Source organism: Salmo salar, chromosome 05, assembly GCF_965601325.2.
Source record: "Salmo salar chromosome 05, fSalSal1, whole genome shotgun sequence".
In the NCBI taxonomy this organism is placed as follows: Eukaryota; Metazoa; Chordata; class Actinopteri; order Salmoniformes; family Salmonidae; genus Salmo; species Salmo salar.
This window is the reverse complement of record NC_138295.1, coordinates 90,369,216-90,384,436: the sequence shown is the minus strand read 5'-3', so window position 1 is coordinate 90,384,436 and position 15,221 is coordinate 90,369,216. Positions and strand designations below refer to the sequence as shown.

At 43.8% G+C, this 15,221-nt stretch overlaps 1 protein-coding gene across 3 annotated transcripts in view; it reads left to right on the top strand.

Moving 5' to 3' along the window:
• LOC106597401 (collagen alpha-1(XIV) chain) overlaps positions 1–15,221 on the top strand; it is a 232,517-nt gene that overhangs the window by 65,057 nt on the left and 152,239 nt on the right. For all 3 annotated transcript variants that reach the window (XM_082975949.1, XM_082975951.1, XM_082975950.1), the window contains exons 17-19: positions 5,077–5,209; positions 8,329–8,451; positions 12,465–12,614. In XM_082975949.1, coding sequence (XP_082832075.1) covers positions 5,077–5,209; positions 8,329–8,451; positions 12,465–12,614 — 406 coding nt within the window. The remainder of the gene's footprint in view (positions 1–5,076; positions 5,210–8,328; positions 8,452–12,464; positions 12,615–15,221) is intronic.

Below are 15,221 nucleotides of genomic sequence, written 5' to 3'. Positions count from 1 at the left end.
ATAGATAGAATGGATAGACAAGGAATGGGTGGTAGACTGATAGAAACAGTAGACTGGTACATAGGGAAGTATATGTGTGGAGACAACGAAGAACGGGGTGGCAGATAGCCTAGCAGTTGAGAGCATGTGCCAGTAACCGAAAGGTTACTGGTTCAAATCCCAGAGCCAACTAGGTGAAGAATCTGTCGATGTGCCCTTGAGCAAGACACTTAACCCTCATTGCTCCTGTAAGTCGCTCTGGATGAGAACGTCTGATAGATGAGTAAAATGTAGGTAGCTTTGCCAAAGTATTCTTCACCTAATATGTAAGATATCCTTCATCTGACTGGAGTTTTATATCTCCCAGCTCAAATTCAATAGAATCATACCATTTTATTATCCAGTGAGTTCAATAGAATCACACCATTTTATTATCCAGTGAATTCAATAGAATCACACCATTTTATTATCCAGTGAGTTCAATAGAATCACACCATTTTATTATCCAGTGAGTTCAATAGAATCACACCATTTTATTATCCAGTTTTTATTTTATTTTTATTTCACCTTTATTTAACCAGGTTGGCTAGTTGAGAACAAGTTCTCATTTGCAACTGCGACCTGGCCAAGATAAAGCATAGCAATTCGACACATACAACAACACAGAGTTACACATGGAATAAACAAAACATAGTCAATAATACAGTAGAACAAAAGAAAACAAAAAGTCTATATACAGTGAGTGCAAATGAGGTAAGATAAGGCAATAAATAGGCCATGGTGGCGAAATAATTACAATATAGCAATTAAACACTGGAATGGTAGATGTGCAGAAGATGAATGTGCAAGTAGAGATACTGGGGTGCAAAGGAGCAAGATAAATAAATACAGTATGGGGATGAGGTAGGTAGATAGATGGGCTGTTTACAGATGGGCTATGTACAGGTGCAGTGATCTGTGAACTGCTCTGACAGCTGGTGCTTAAAGCTAGTGAGGGAGATATGAGTCTCCAGCTTCAGAGATTTTTGCAGTTCATTCCAGTCATTGGCAGCAGAGAACTGGAAGGAAAGACGACCAAAGGAGGAATTGGCTTTGGGGGTGACCAGTGAGATATACCTGCTGGAGCGCGTGCTACGAGTGGGTGCTGCTATGGTGACCAGTGAGCTGAGATAAGGCGGGGCTTTACCTAGCAGAGACTTGTAGATAACCTGTAGCCAGTGGGTTTGGCGACGAGTATGAAGCGAGGGCCAACCAACGAGAGTGTACAGGTCGCAATGGTGGGTAGTGTATGGGGCTTTGGTGACAAAACGGATAGCAATGTGATAGACTGCATCCAATTTGTTGAGTAGAGTGTTTGAGGCTATTTTATAGATGACATCACCGAAGTCGAGGATCGGTAGGATGGTCAGTTTTACGAGGGTATGTTTGGCAGCATGAGTGAAGGATGCTTTGTTGCGATATAGGAAGCCGATTCTAGATGTAATTTTGGATTGGAGATGCTTAATGTGAGTCTGGAAGGTTTACAGTCTAACCAGACACCTAGGTATTTGTAGTTGTCCACATATTCTAAGTCAGAACCGTCCAGAGTAGTGATGCTGAACGGGCGAGCAGGCATGCGAGCAGGCATGCATTTAGTTTTACTTGCGTTTAAGAGCAGTTGGAGGCCACGGAAGGAGAGTTGTATGGCATTGAAGCTCGTCTGGAGGTCAGTTGGAGGCCACGGAAGGAGAGTTGTATGGCATTGAAGCTCGTCTGGAGGTTAGTTAACACAGTGTCCAAAGAGGGGCCAGAAGTATACAGAATGGTGTCATCTGCATAGAGGTGGATCAGAGAATCACCAGCAGCAAGAGCAACATCATCATTGATGTATACAGAGAAAAGAGTCGGCCCGAGAATTGAATGCTGTGGCACCCCCATAGAGACTGCCAGAGGTCCAGAGGTCCGGACAGCAGGCCCTCCGATTTGACACACTGAACTCTATCAGAGAAGTAGTTGGTAAACCAGGCGAGGCAGTCATTTGAGAAACAGAGTCGAAAGCCTTGGCCAGGTCGATGAATACGGCTGCACAGTAATGTCTCTTATCGATGGCGGTTATGATATCGTTTAGGACCTTGAGCGTGGCTGAGGTGCACCCATGACCAGCTCGGAAACCAGATTGCATAGCGGAGAAGATACGGTGGGATTCGAAATGGTCGGTAATCTGTTTGTTAACTTGGCTTTTGAAGACCTTAGAAAGACAGGTAGGATAGATATAGGTCTGTAGCAGTTTGGTTCTAGAGTGTCACTCCATTTTGAAGAGGGGGATGACCGCGGCAGCTTTCCAATCTTTGGGAATCTCAGACGATATGAAAGAGAGGTTGAACAGGCTAGTAATAGGGGTTGCAACAATTTCGGCAGATAATTTTAGAAAGAGAGGGTCCAGATTGTCTAGCCCGGCTGATTTGTAGGGGTCCAGATTTTGCCGCTCTTTCAGAACATCAGCTATCTGGATTTGGGTGAAATAGAAATGGTGGGGGCTTTGGCACGTTGCTGTGGAGGGTGCCGGGCAGTTGACCAGGGTAGGGGTAGCCAGGTGGAAAGCATGGCCAGCCGTAGAGAAATGCTTATTGAAATTCTCAATTACAGTGGATTTATCGGTGGTAACAGTGTTTCCTAGCCTCAGAGCAGTGGGCAGCTGGGAGGAGGTCCTCTTATTCTCCATGGACTTTACAGTGTCCCAGAACGTTTTTGAGTTAGTACTACAGGATGCAAATTTCTGTTTGAAAAATATAGTCTTAGCTTTCCTAACTGCCTGTGTATATTTGTTCCTAACTTCCCTGAAAAGTTGCATATCACGGGGGCTATTCGATGCTAATGCAGAACGCCACAGGATGTTTTTGTGCTGGTCAAGGGCAGACAGGTCTGGAGTGAACCAAGGACTATATCTATTGTGTGTCCAGTGTGTTCAGTGTGTTCAATAGCATCACACCATTTTATTCTCCAGTGTGTTCAATAGCATCACACCATTTTATTCTCCAGTGTGTTCAATAGAATCACACAATTTTATTCTCCAGTGTGTTCAATAGAATCACACAATTTTATTCTCCAGTGTGTTCAATAGGATCACACCATTTTATTATCCAGTGTGTTCAATAGAATCACACCATTTTATTCTCCAGTGCGTTCAATAGAATCACACCATTTTATTATCCAGTGTGTTCAATAGAATCATACAATTTTATTATCCAGTGTGTTCAATAGAATCACACCATTTTATTATCCAGTGTGTTCAATAGAATCACACCATTTTATTTTCCAGTGTGTTCAATAGAATCATACCATTTTATTCTCCAGTGTGTTCAATAGAATCACACCATTTTATTATCCAGTGTGTTCAATAGAATCACAGTGTGTTGACTCATTTGTACGATGAGAAGAATTATTAGTTTGGAGCCCCTTCCACCTTTCTGCCCCAACCTCCACAGAGCCCTTGGGACCAAGGGACTCTACAGTGATTCAGCACTTAAACCCTCTATCTATTCTTTCTCCTTCACTTGTATTTTAATTTCCACCTGGGACCTTCGCGTCTCCCTGGCTCCTGCTGTGTTGGGGAAGATAGAGGGGATGGAGCAACATGGAAGAACTTCCATTATCTTTTCAACAAGCATTTAGGTCACTGAGGAACGAATGGAACACACTGGCTGCACCCCATATGGCATCCTATTCCCTATATAGGGCTCTGGTCAAAAGTAGTGCACTATATAGGGAATAGGGTGCCATTTGGGACACATCCATAGAGAGATTTTTTTTTCCCCCCTGAAGAATCCCAATTACCCCACAGACTGAAGTAGAGACCTGTGAGGACATGCTCCTTAGAGAGAACGGTTGGGACTTTCAGATCGTTTAGTTTTGGCTGAGTCAAGCCAACTCCCCTGGCAGAATCTGCTTCAGCACCACGTGTCTATTGGACAGCTCCGCTAATCAGAGTTGTTGTGTAGGAGTCAGTACAGTCCAGCTCTGGTGTGGGGTCTGACAGGGCAGCGGATGGGATGGAGGATAGGGATGGGGTTTGGGCTTAGCCTCTCACTCCTCTCCATGTGAGGATATGGCTTCTTAGAGAAGACATTTAGGAACGTTCACTTTGGGCTCGACCAACTACTTGGCAGTTCCGATTTAAACACCACATGCCTGGTGGACAGTCCATTTCCAGGGTATGGGGTTTGACAGTTCACAAGATGGGATAAAAAAAAGCCCAGACCAACCAGGGAAGATGGATCATAGAGAACGTGTAAATAGTTTATATGGAAATACGAAATCTTATTCCAAGTAATGATACTAAAATGTTATTAATTTTACATAGTTGTACCTTCTCAGGGAACTTTTTACCATTTCAGACCTTTTTCTTGGTAACATCCTTTGGGAACTTCTTTTTATATCATATTTTTAACTGTGGTCTAAGAGTCTAATGGGCGACCACAACAGCGTGATTCAACTAATCTGTTAATGATTATGCAGAGAGGTAATATCAGGCTAACTTTGGTTGTGTCCCAAATCGCACCCTATTCCTTATATAGTGCACTACTTTAGGAACAGGAACCCTATGGGCCCTGGTCAAAAGTAGTGGACTAAATAGGGAATAGGGTGCGATTTGGGATTTTCATTAGATGTTAATCCTTCTTGTCATTACCAACATATCAGGTTTAACTGTCTTGTCATTGAGGCCAATTTTGTTAATGAGAAAAAAATTGAAGAATAGAGCAGTGAAAATGTTTGGAAAGAACTTCAAACCAAGTATCAGCCTCATACCCAAAGCCAAGTGTCAGTTCAGCCACTGGCCACTGTGGGAACTGGCCAAACAACAGGCTAGATGAGACGTTACCATATGTTTGATTAACGATGTGTCGGTAGCAGTGAAATAAGACACACTTGGAGGTCAGATATATTTCTGAGGAGAAACCCTCACGCTTATGCTCTCTCTCACACACACACACACACACACACACACACACACACACACACACACACACACACACACACACACACACACACACACACACACACACACACACACACACACACACACTCTGTGTAACACTATGTATAATCTCTACCCGCCAGGTTCTGGTGCCTGGGCAGCAGACCACAGTCCTTCTCCAGCCTCTGCTGTCTGACACAGAGCACAAGGTGACGGTCACCCCAGTCTACACAGATGGGCAGGATGGCATCAGTGTGTCTTCTGTGGGCAGAACATGTGAGTACAGCCTTTCTTGTGGATGGTTCTATGAAGCTTGTCTTGTAGCTAGTGTAATGCCTGGGGTTTAGACCTGGCTCTATTGTGTGGGGTGTATGGTAAATGTTATATTGAGCTCCTGTCACCTATTTCTATATATACATCAAAACTATGATATATCACCTATGGAATCATGTAGTAACCAAAAAAGTGTTAAACAAATCAAAATATATTTTGTATTTGAGATTCTTCAAAGTGGCCACCCTTTGCCTTGATGACAGCTTTGCACACTCTTGGCATTCTCTCAACCAGCTTCATGAGGCAAAGAGAAACGACATCCATCATCACTTTAAGACATAAAGGTCAGTCAATACGGAAAATGTCAAGAACTTTGAAAGTTTCTTCAAGTGCAGTCGCAAAAACCATCAAGCGCTATGATGAAAGTGTCTCTCATGAGGACCGCCACAGGAAAGGAAGACCCAGAGTTACCTCTGCTTCAGAAGAAAAGTTCATTGGAGTTACCAGCCACAAAGTTTAAGTAACAGACACATCTCAACATCATTCTATTCAAAGGAACAGTTGATATTGCGGTCCTCATGTGGTGGTCCTCATGTGGTGGTCCTCATGAGAGACAGTTTCATCATAGCGCTTGATGGTTTTTGCGACTGCACTTGAAGAAACTTTCAAAGTTCTTGACATTTTCCGTATTGACTGACCTTCATGTCTTAAAGTAATGATGGACTGTCGTTTCTATTTGCTTATTTGAGCTGTTCTTGCCATAATATGGACTTGGTCTTTTACCAAATAGGGCTATCTTCTGTATACCACCCCTACCTTGTCACAACACAACTGATTGGTTCAAATGCATTAATAAGAAGGAAAGACATTCCACAAATTAACTTTTAACAAGGCACACCTGTTAATTGAAATGCATTCCAGGTGACTACCTCATGAAGCTGGTTGAGAGAATGCCAAGAGTGTGCAAAGCTGTCATCAAGGCAAAGGGTGGCCACTTTGAAGAAACTCAAATGTTTTGGTTACTACATGGTTCCATATGTGTTATTTCATAGTTTTGATGTCTTTACTATTATTCTACAATGTAGAAAATAGTAAAACCAATGAAAACCCTTGGATGAGTAGATGTGTCCAAACTTTTGACTGGTACTGTTTATATATATATATATATGTGTGTGTGTGTGTGTGTGGTGTGTGTGTGTGTGTGTGTGTGTGTGTGTGTGTGTGTGGATGTGTGCATATATATACATTATTATTTTATTTTGACACAGCAAATACAATGTCTTATAAGCCCATGTGGGCGGGGCATCCTGATGATGCATGACTCCATGTGGGCGGGGCATCCTGAAGATGCATGACTCCATGTGGGCGGGGCATCCTGAAGATGCATGACTCCATGTGGGCGGGGCATCCTGATGATGCATGACTCTGTAATAAAATAAATCAAATCAAAATCAAATCGTAGGCATTTGGTTGAGGAGGGTTATCCATCTAGATCCCACTGAACCATCTCTGTTAGACTAGTTACAGCAGGTGGAAAATGTTCCCAGTGTGTCGGTTCCCTGTCGTCACCCGCTGAGGACGGTGTAAACGGACAGCCAGCAATTATTGATCATGTCCATTAATAAGCTTAATGAAAGCCATTCATAATCACACAGTCATTCTGTTCTCAGTCATGAGCCACTAAAACACTTCCTCATGCTGTAATTGATTATATACACTCAGCTCAACATCATTGTCTGAATGATTAAACACTCTACCAATAGCAAGCTGGTGATGCATCCAAAATGGTATCCTATTCACTACATCAGTCATACTCAACAGGTGGACCGCGGGCCGGATCCGGATACAGAACGGAGTCAATACTGACCGAGGCCCCGACTAAAAATAAAGAAATAAAAATGTTGGTTGGGGTTGGACTCCTGGTTTCATTATGAACACACATAAGACATGGAAAATGTGTAGAAATGCAGAAAATTAGCTTTAAAACTGCTCCATTTCTTCTTCGCTCCATGACATAATGCGTAGAAATGCAGGAAATTAGTTTTAAAACTGCTACATTTTCCCTTCGCTCCATGGCATAATGCGTAGAAATGCAGGAAATGAGCTTTAAAACTACTACATTTTCCCTTCGCTCCATGGCATAATGTGTAGAAATGCAGGAAATTAGCTTTAAAACTACTACATTTTCCCTTCACTCCATGACATAATGTGTAGAAATGCAGGAAATTAGCTTTAAAACTACTACATTTTCCCTTCACTCCATGGCATAATGTGTAGAAATGCAGGAAATTAGCTTTAAAACTACTACATTTTCCCTTCACTCCATGACATAATGTGTAGAAATGCAGGAAATTAGCTTTAAAACTACTACATTTTCCCTTCACTCCATGACATAATGTGTAGAAATGCAGGAAATTTGCTTTAAAACTACTACATTTTCCCTTCGCTCCATGGCATAATGTGTAGAAATGCAGGAAATTAGCTTTAAAACTACTACATTTTCCCTTCACTCCATGACATAATGTGTAGAAATGCAGGAAATTACTTTTAAAACTGCAATGTTTTCTCTCTGCCAACAAGAAGGTTGTGAACAGTGTGAACTGTTTAGGGTTGCATGGGTTGCGAGGTGGGGGGTTTGTTACTACGCTGATAAATAACAATATCCATCCGGATCTTTGTCACCTAAGAAATCTGTGTGACTGGACCGTCTCAAATTGTACTTGTGTACCGCTGCACGGCCCATAAGGCTCAGACCAAAAGTAGTGCAGTCTATAGGGATAGGGGTGCTTTTTCAGACTAGGATTGTCTCCTCTTTAAACATTTTATGAAAATGCCACAGTGAATATATGTCAAATATGTTTTTAAAGTAGAGAGCAGAGAGAGTACAGTCCCTTTGGCTTTGGCTAGCTTGTATTCCAAATGAAACCCCAAACCTTGTAAAAACCCATTAGTAAATCATAAATCACACATACATATGACTTTAATAACTTTCAATGTTTTGGATGGATGGAATCTGTGTTTTGCATATTGGTGCAATACCATAACAATTGACTGCAGCCTAATAGTGTACCGTAAACCACAGTGTATAAGTGACAGTTTCTCTACTACTCTTGTTTTGTCAGTGCCCCTCTCAGCGCCTAGCAACCTGAGGGTGTCTGAGGAGTGGTTCAGCCGCTTCCGCATCACCTGGGACACGCCTCCTTCTCCCACCTTGGGCTTCAGGGTAGTCTACCAACCCACATCTGGTATGTACACACCTGTTACAGTACACACCTGTTACAATACACACCGGTTACAATACACACCTGTTACAATACACACCTGTTACAATACACACCTGTTACAGTACACACCTGTTACAATACACACCTGTTACAGTACACACCTGTTACAATACACACCTGTTACAATACACACCTGTTACAATACACACCTGTTACAGTACACACCTGTTACAATACACACCTGTTACAATACACACCTGTTACAATACACACCTGTTACAATACACACCTGTTACAATACACACCTGTTACAATACACACCGGTTACAATACACACCGGTTACAATACACACCGGTTACAATACACACCTGTTACAATACACACCTGTTACAATACACACCTGTTACAGTACACACCTGTTACAATACACACCTGTTACAATACACACCGGTTACAATACACAACTGTTACAATACACACCGGTTACAGTACACACCGGTTACAGTACACACCGGTTACAATACACACCGGTTACAATACACACCGGTTACAATACACACCGGTTACAATACACACCTGTTACAATACACACCTGTTACAGTACACACCTGTTACAATACACACCTGTTACAATACACACCGGTTACAATACACACCGGTTACAATACACAACTGTTACAATACACACCGGTTACAATACACACCGGTTACAATACACACCGGCTACAATACACACATATTACAATACACATGTTGCAATACACACGTATTACAATACACACGTTACAATACACACCTCTCTTTAACGTTTCAATCTTTTAAACACCATTATTCAGTCTGCCGTCCCAGACTGTCTTTTAAACACCATTATTCAGTCTGCCGTCCCAGACTGTCTTTTAAACATCATTATTCAGTCTGCCGTCCCAGACAGTCTTTTAACCCCCATTATTCAGTCTGCCGTCCCAGTCAGTCTTTTAAACATCATTATTCAGTCTGCCGTCCCTGACAGTCTTTTAAACACCATTATTCAGTCTGCCGTCCCAGACAGTCTTTTAAACACCATTATTCAGTCTGCCGTCCCTGACAGTCTTTTAAACACCATTATTCAGTCTGCCGTCCCAGACAGTCTTTTAAACACCATTATTCAGTCTGCCGTTCTCAGACAGTCTTTTAAACACCATTATTCAGTCTGCCGTCCTTGACAGTCTTTTAAACACCATTATTCAGTCTGCCGTCTCAGACAGTCTTTTAAACACCATTATTCAGTCTGCCGTCTCAGACAGTCTTTTAAACACCATTATTCAGTCTGCCGTCCTTGACTGTCTTTTAAACACCATTATTCTGTCTACCGTCTCAGACAGTCTTTTAAACACCATTATTCAGTCTGCCGTCCCAGACAGTCTTTTAAACACCATTATTCTGTCTGCCGTCTTGGTCTTTTAAACACCATTATTCAGTCTACCGTCCCAGACAGTCTTTTAAACACCATTATTCTGTCTACCGTTCTTGACAGTCTTTTAAACACCATTATTCTGTCTACCGTCTCAGTCAGTCTTTTAAACACCATTATTCTGTCTACCGTCTTGGTCTTTTCTATTGTAAACAGAAGGCTTGATGTGGGTGTAACACAGAGTGTGGGGAAATATCCCTCAGCTTTGTTTCCTACATGGAGAAACCACATGAGAACAGAAAGAAGAAAGAGTCTGTGGTTATGTTCCAAATGGAAACCTGGCCCCTATGTAGTGCACTACTTTTGACCAGAGCCCTATGGGGACCCTATTCCCTATATAGTGCACTACTTTTGACCAGAGCCCTATGGGGACCCTATTCCCTATATAGTGCACTACTTTTGACAAGGATCCAAAGGGCTCCGATCAAAAGTAGTGGGGATTGGTTGTCATAGGGTTGCATCCTGTGACTGTGTGAGCCTCTGCTTTCTATTAGAAGCTCTTTAAACTGCCCTGTGGTTCAGAGAAATGGGTCCTCCAACTAGATTTAATACCCTGCCCTGTGGTTCAGAGAAATGGGTCCTCCAACTAGATTTAATACCCTGCCCTGTGGTCCAGAGAAATGGGTCCTCCAACTAGATTTAATACCCTGCCCTGTGGTCCAGAGAAATGGGTCCTCCAACTAGATTTAATACCCTGCCCTGTGGTTCAGAGAAATGGGTCCTCCAACTAGATTTAATACCCTGCCCTATGGTTCAGAGAAATGGGTCCTCCAACTAGATTTAATACCCTGGTTCAGAGAAATGGGTCCTCCACCTAGATTTAATACCCTGCCCTGTGGTCCACAGAAATGGGTCCTCCACCTAGATTTAATACCCTGCCCTGTGGTCCAGAGAAATGGGTCCTCCAACTAGATTTAATACCCTGCCCTGTGGTCCAGAGAAACGGGTCCTCCAACTAGATTTAATACCCTGCCCTGTGGTCCAGAGAAATGGGTCCTCCACCTAGATTTAATACCCTGCCCTGTGGTCCAGAGAAATGGGTCCTCCAACTAGATTTAATACCCTGCCCTGTGGTTCAGAGAAATGGGTCCTCCAACTAGATTTAATACCCTGCCCTGTGGTTCAGAGAAATGGGTCCTCCAACTAGATTTAATACCCTGCCCTGTGGTTCAGAGAAATGGGTCCTCCACCTAGATTTAATACCCTGCCCTGTGGTTCAGAGAAATGGGTCCTCCAACTAGATTTAATACCCTGCCCTGTGGTTCAGAGAAATGGGTCCTCCACCTAGATTTAATACCCTGCCCTGTGGTCCAGAGAAATGGGTCTTCCACCTAGATTTAATACCCTGCCCTGTGGTTCAGAGAAATGGGTCCTCCAACTAGATGTAATACCCTGCCCTGTGGTCCAGAGAAATGGGTCCTCCACCTAGATTTAATACCCTGCCCTGTGGTCCAGAGAAATGGGTCTTCCACCTAGATTTAATACCCTGCCCTGTGGTCCAGAGAAATGGGTCCTCCACTTAGATTTAATACCCTGCCCTGTGGTCCAGAGAAATGGGTCTTCCACCTAGATTTAATACCCTGCCCTGTGGTCCAGAGAAATGGGTGCCTCCACCTAGATTTAATACCCTGCCCTGTGGTCCAGAGAAATGGGTCCTCCAACTAGATTTAATACCCTGCCCTGTGGTCCAGAGAAATGGGTCCTCCAACTAGATTTAATACCCTGCCCTGTGGTCTAGAGAAACGGGTCCTCCACCTAGATTTAATACCCTGCCCTGTGGTTCAGAGAAATGGGTCTTCCACCTAGATTTAATACCCTGCCCTGTGGTCCAGAGAAATGGGTGCCTCCACCTAGATTTAATACCCTGCCCTGTGGTCCAGAGAAATGGGTCCTCCAACTAGATTTAATACCCTGCCCTGTGGTCCAGAGAAATGGGTCCTCCAACTAGATTTAATACCCTGCCCTGTGGTCCAGAGAAATGGGTCCTCCACCTAGATTTAATACCCTGCCCTGTGGTCCAGAGAAATGGGTGCCTCCACCTAGATTTAATACCCTGCCCTGTGGTCCAGAGAAATGGGTGCCTCCACCTAGATTTAATACCCTGTCCTGTGGTCCAGAGAAATGGGTGCCTCCACCTAGATTTAATACCCTGTCCTGTGGTCCAGAGAAACGGGTCCTCCACCTAGATTGAATGCCTTCTACAACAAGAGGAACAGGGGGCTCTGCCTCTGTCTGTTAGTGTAGAGGTGCTTACTCTCACTACAATATACATGTTCCATGCCCTTCTTCCCTTCTCTCTGACAGTGCCTCCATTCCTCATTTTCCAGACTGTCCTCAAATACATTTGATTGGAACTTTAGGTTCAACATGATATGTGTGCATGCGTGTGTGTGCGTGTGTGTGTGTGTCTCTGTGTTTGTGTGTCTCTGTGTGTGTGTGTGTGTGTGTGTGTGTGTGTGTGTGTGTGTGTGTGTGTGTGTGTGTGTGTGTGTGTGTGTGTGTGTGTGTGTGTGTGTGTGTGTGTGTGTGTCTCTGTGTGTGTGTGTGTGTGTGTAGCTGAGCCAGTCTCTGTGTTTCCTACAGTGCCGGGGTCAGCTCTGGAGACCTTTGTGGGAGACGACGTCAACACCATGCTGATCCTGAACCTGCAGAGTGACACTGAGTACACTGTGAAGGTCATCTCTTCCTACACAACGGGATCCAGCCAACCACTCCAGGGCACCGCCAAGACATGTAATACATTGGCTCTATTGGTCAGGTTGTGTGTGTGTGTATGCGTGTGTGTGTGTATGCGTGTGTGTGTTGCTGATCGTGTGTGTGTGTGTGTGTGTGTGTGTGTGTGTGTGTGTGTGTGTGTGTGTGTGTGTGTGTGTGTGTGTGTGTGTGTGTGTGTGTGTGTGTGGTGTGTGTGTGTTGCTGGCGCTGTGTGTATGTCATCACCTCCTACACCACAGGATCCAGCGAACCCCCACACACACCACTAATACATGTTAGGGTTGGTGAATGGTGTTTAGGTAGTTTAGGTAGACTCCGGTTGTAGTTCCAATTCAAGACCACAACAAAGGGGACCTCAGGGTTAGGGTCCATTTTTGAATTGACTCTTTCAACTGCCAATACCAAGCAGCCACTTTGGATGACATGTTAAATGTTTGTTCTCAAAGTGTAGTACACTACATGACCAAAAGTATATGGACACCTGCTTGTCGAACATCTCATTCCAAAATCGTGGACATTAATATGGAGTTGGTTCCCCCTTTTGCTGATATAACAGCCTCCACTCTTCTGGGAAGGCTTTCCACTAGATGTTGGAACATTGCTGCGGGGACTTGTTTCCATTCAGCCACAAGAGCATTAGTGAGGTCGGGCGCTGATGTTGGGCGATTAGGCCTGGCTCGCAGTCGGCGTTCCAATTAATCCTAAAGGTGTTCGATGGGGTTAAGGTCAGGGCTCTGTGCAGGCCAGTCAAGTTCTTCCACACTGACCTCGACAAACCATTTCTGTATGGACCTCGCTTTGTGCACGGGGGCATTGTCATGCTGAAACAGGAAAGGGCTTTCCCCAAACAGTTGCCACAAAGTTGGAAGCACAGAATCATCTAGAATGTAATGTATGCTGTAGCGTTGATATTTCCCTTCACAGCAACTAAGAGGCCTAGCCCGAACCATGAAGAACAGCCCCAGACCAATAGTCCTCCTCCACCAAACTTTACAGTTGGCACTATGCATTGGGGCATGTGCACATACTTGTTTATATATGGCGATGAGCTTTACAACACTCCAGCCGACGCTTGACATTGCGCATGGGGATCTTTGGCTTGTGTGCGGCTGCTCGGCCATGGAAACCCATTTCATGAAGCTCCTGACGAACAGTTCTTGTGCTGACATTGCTTCCAGAGGCCGTTTGGAACTCGGTAGTGAGTGTTGCAACCGAGGACAGACGATTTTTATGCGCTACACGCTTCAGCACTCGGCGGTCCCGTTCTGTGAGCTTGTGTAGCCTACCACTTTGTGGCTGAGACGTTGTTGCACCTAGACATTTCCACTTCACAATAACAGCACTTACAGTTGACCCGGAGCAGCTCTAGCAGGGCAGAAATTTGATGAACTGACTTGTTGGAAAAGTGGCATCCTATGACGGTGCTACTTTGAAAGTCACTGAGCTCTTCAGTAAAGCCATTATACTGCCAATGTTTGTCTATGGAGATTGCATGGTCATGTGCTGAATGTTATACACCTGTCAGCAACGGGTGTGGCTAAAATAGAATCCACTCATTTGAAGGGGTGTCCACATACTTTTGTATGTATAGTGTATGTCTGCTCCTCTGAACCAGTTTGTAAAGATACATGTGATTCATCCCCATAATGCAAAGCCCATGGAGACTAAGCTTTAAGGAAGTGTAATACATAGCTTTGTATTCTGTTTGCATTACATTATGCTGATAACATAAGATTCCCTTTGTTTGTTGAAGAGGATTTCACCACCCTGACGGACAGCTGAGAATATCAATATTCAGAGAGACAGTTGGGGAAATTTACACCCGTTTGCATATAAATGTGATATCAGCAGGTGCATCGTAAAGTAATACATGCTTTTTGGAGCTTTTCTCATCAAAAGTAAATAGATTGTCTTTTTCATAATGTCCTTCTGGCTGTCAGCAGAGCGTCACATCAGCATCCTGCTGTGTGACTACCTGAGAAGAGCTGCGTTTTCATCGGAGCTCAGTCAGATGAGATGTTCCAGGGACAGGAGACATACGGATATAATAACTGGCAGAACCAGGACATACTGCCAATCCATAATGGGAAGCTGAACCCAGAGTAATATATATATGTATTATTTTTATTTAACTAGACAAGTCAGTTAAGAACAAATTCTTATTTACAATGAGGACCTAGGCCGGCCAAACCTGGACTAAGCTCGGCCAATTGTGAGCCACCCTATGGGACTCCCAATCATGGCCGGATGTGATACAGCCTGGATTCGAACCAGGGAGTGTAGTGACACCTCTTGCACTGAGATGCAGTGCCTTAGACCGCTGCGCCCCTCGGGAGACCAATATGTCTACAGTTGGATACATATTATACATGTACAATGAATGGCTGACTGAATTAATGAGTGAATGGCTGACTGAATTAATGAATAATGCATGAATTGATATATACTGAGCATTAAATGTATGCAGCACATCTCTATGTGGCTATAAGTTGACCCCCCCCCCCCCCCCCCCCCACTGCTGTACAAGGCAGCTATTCCATTATAGAGAGAGGAATTTAAGTCGTGACACAAATGACTTATGATGCGTTGCAGTCTCTCTTTCACCCCAAACACACTGTACAGTAG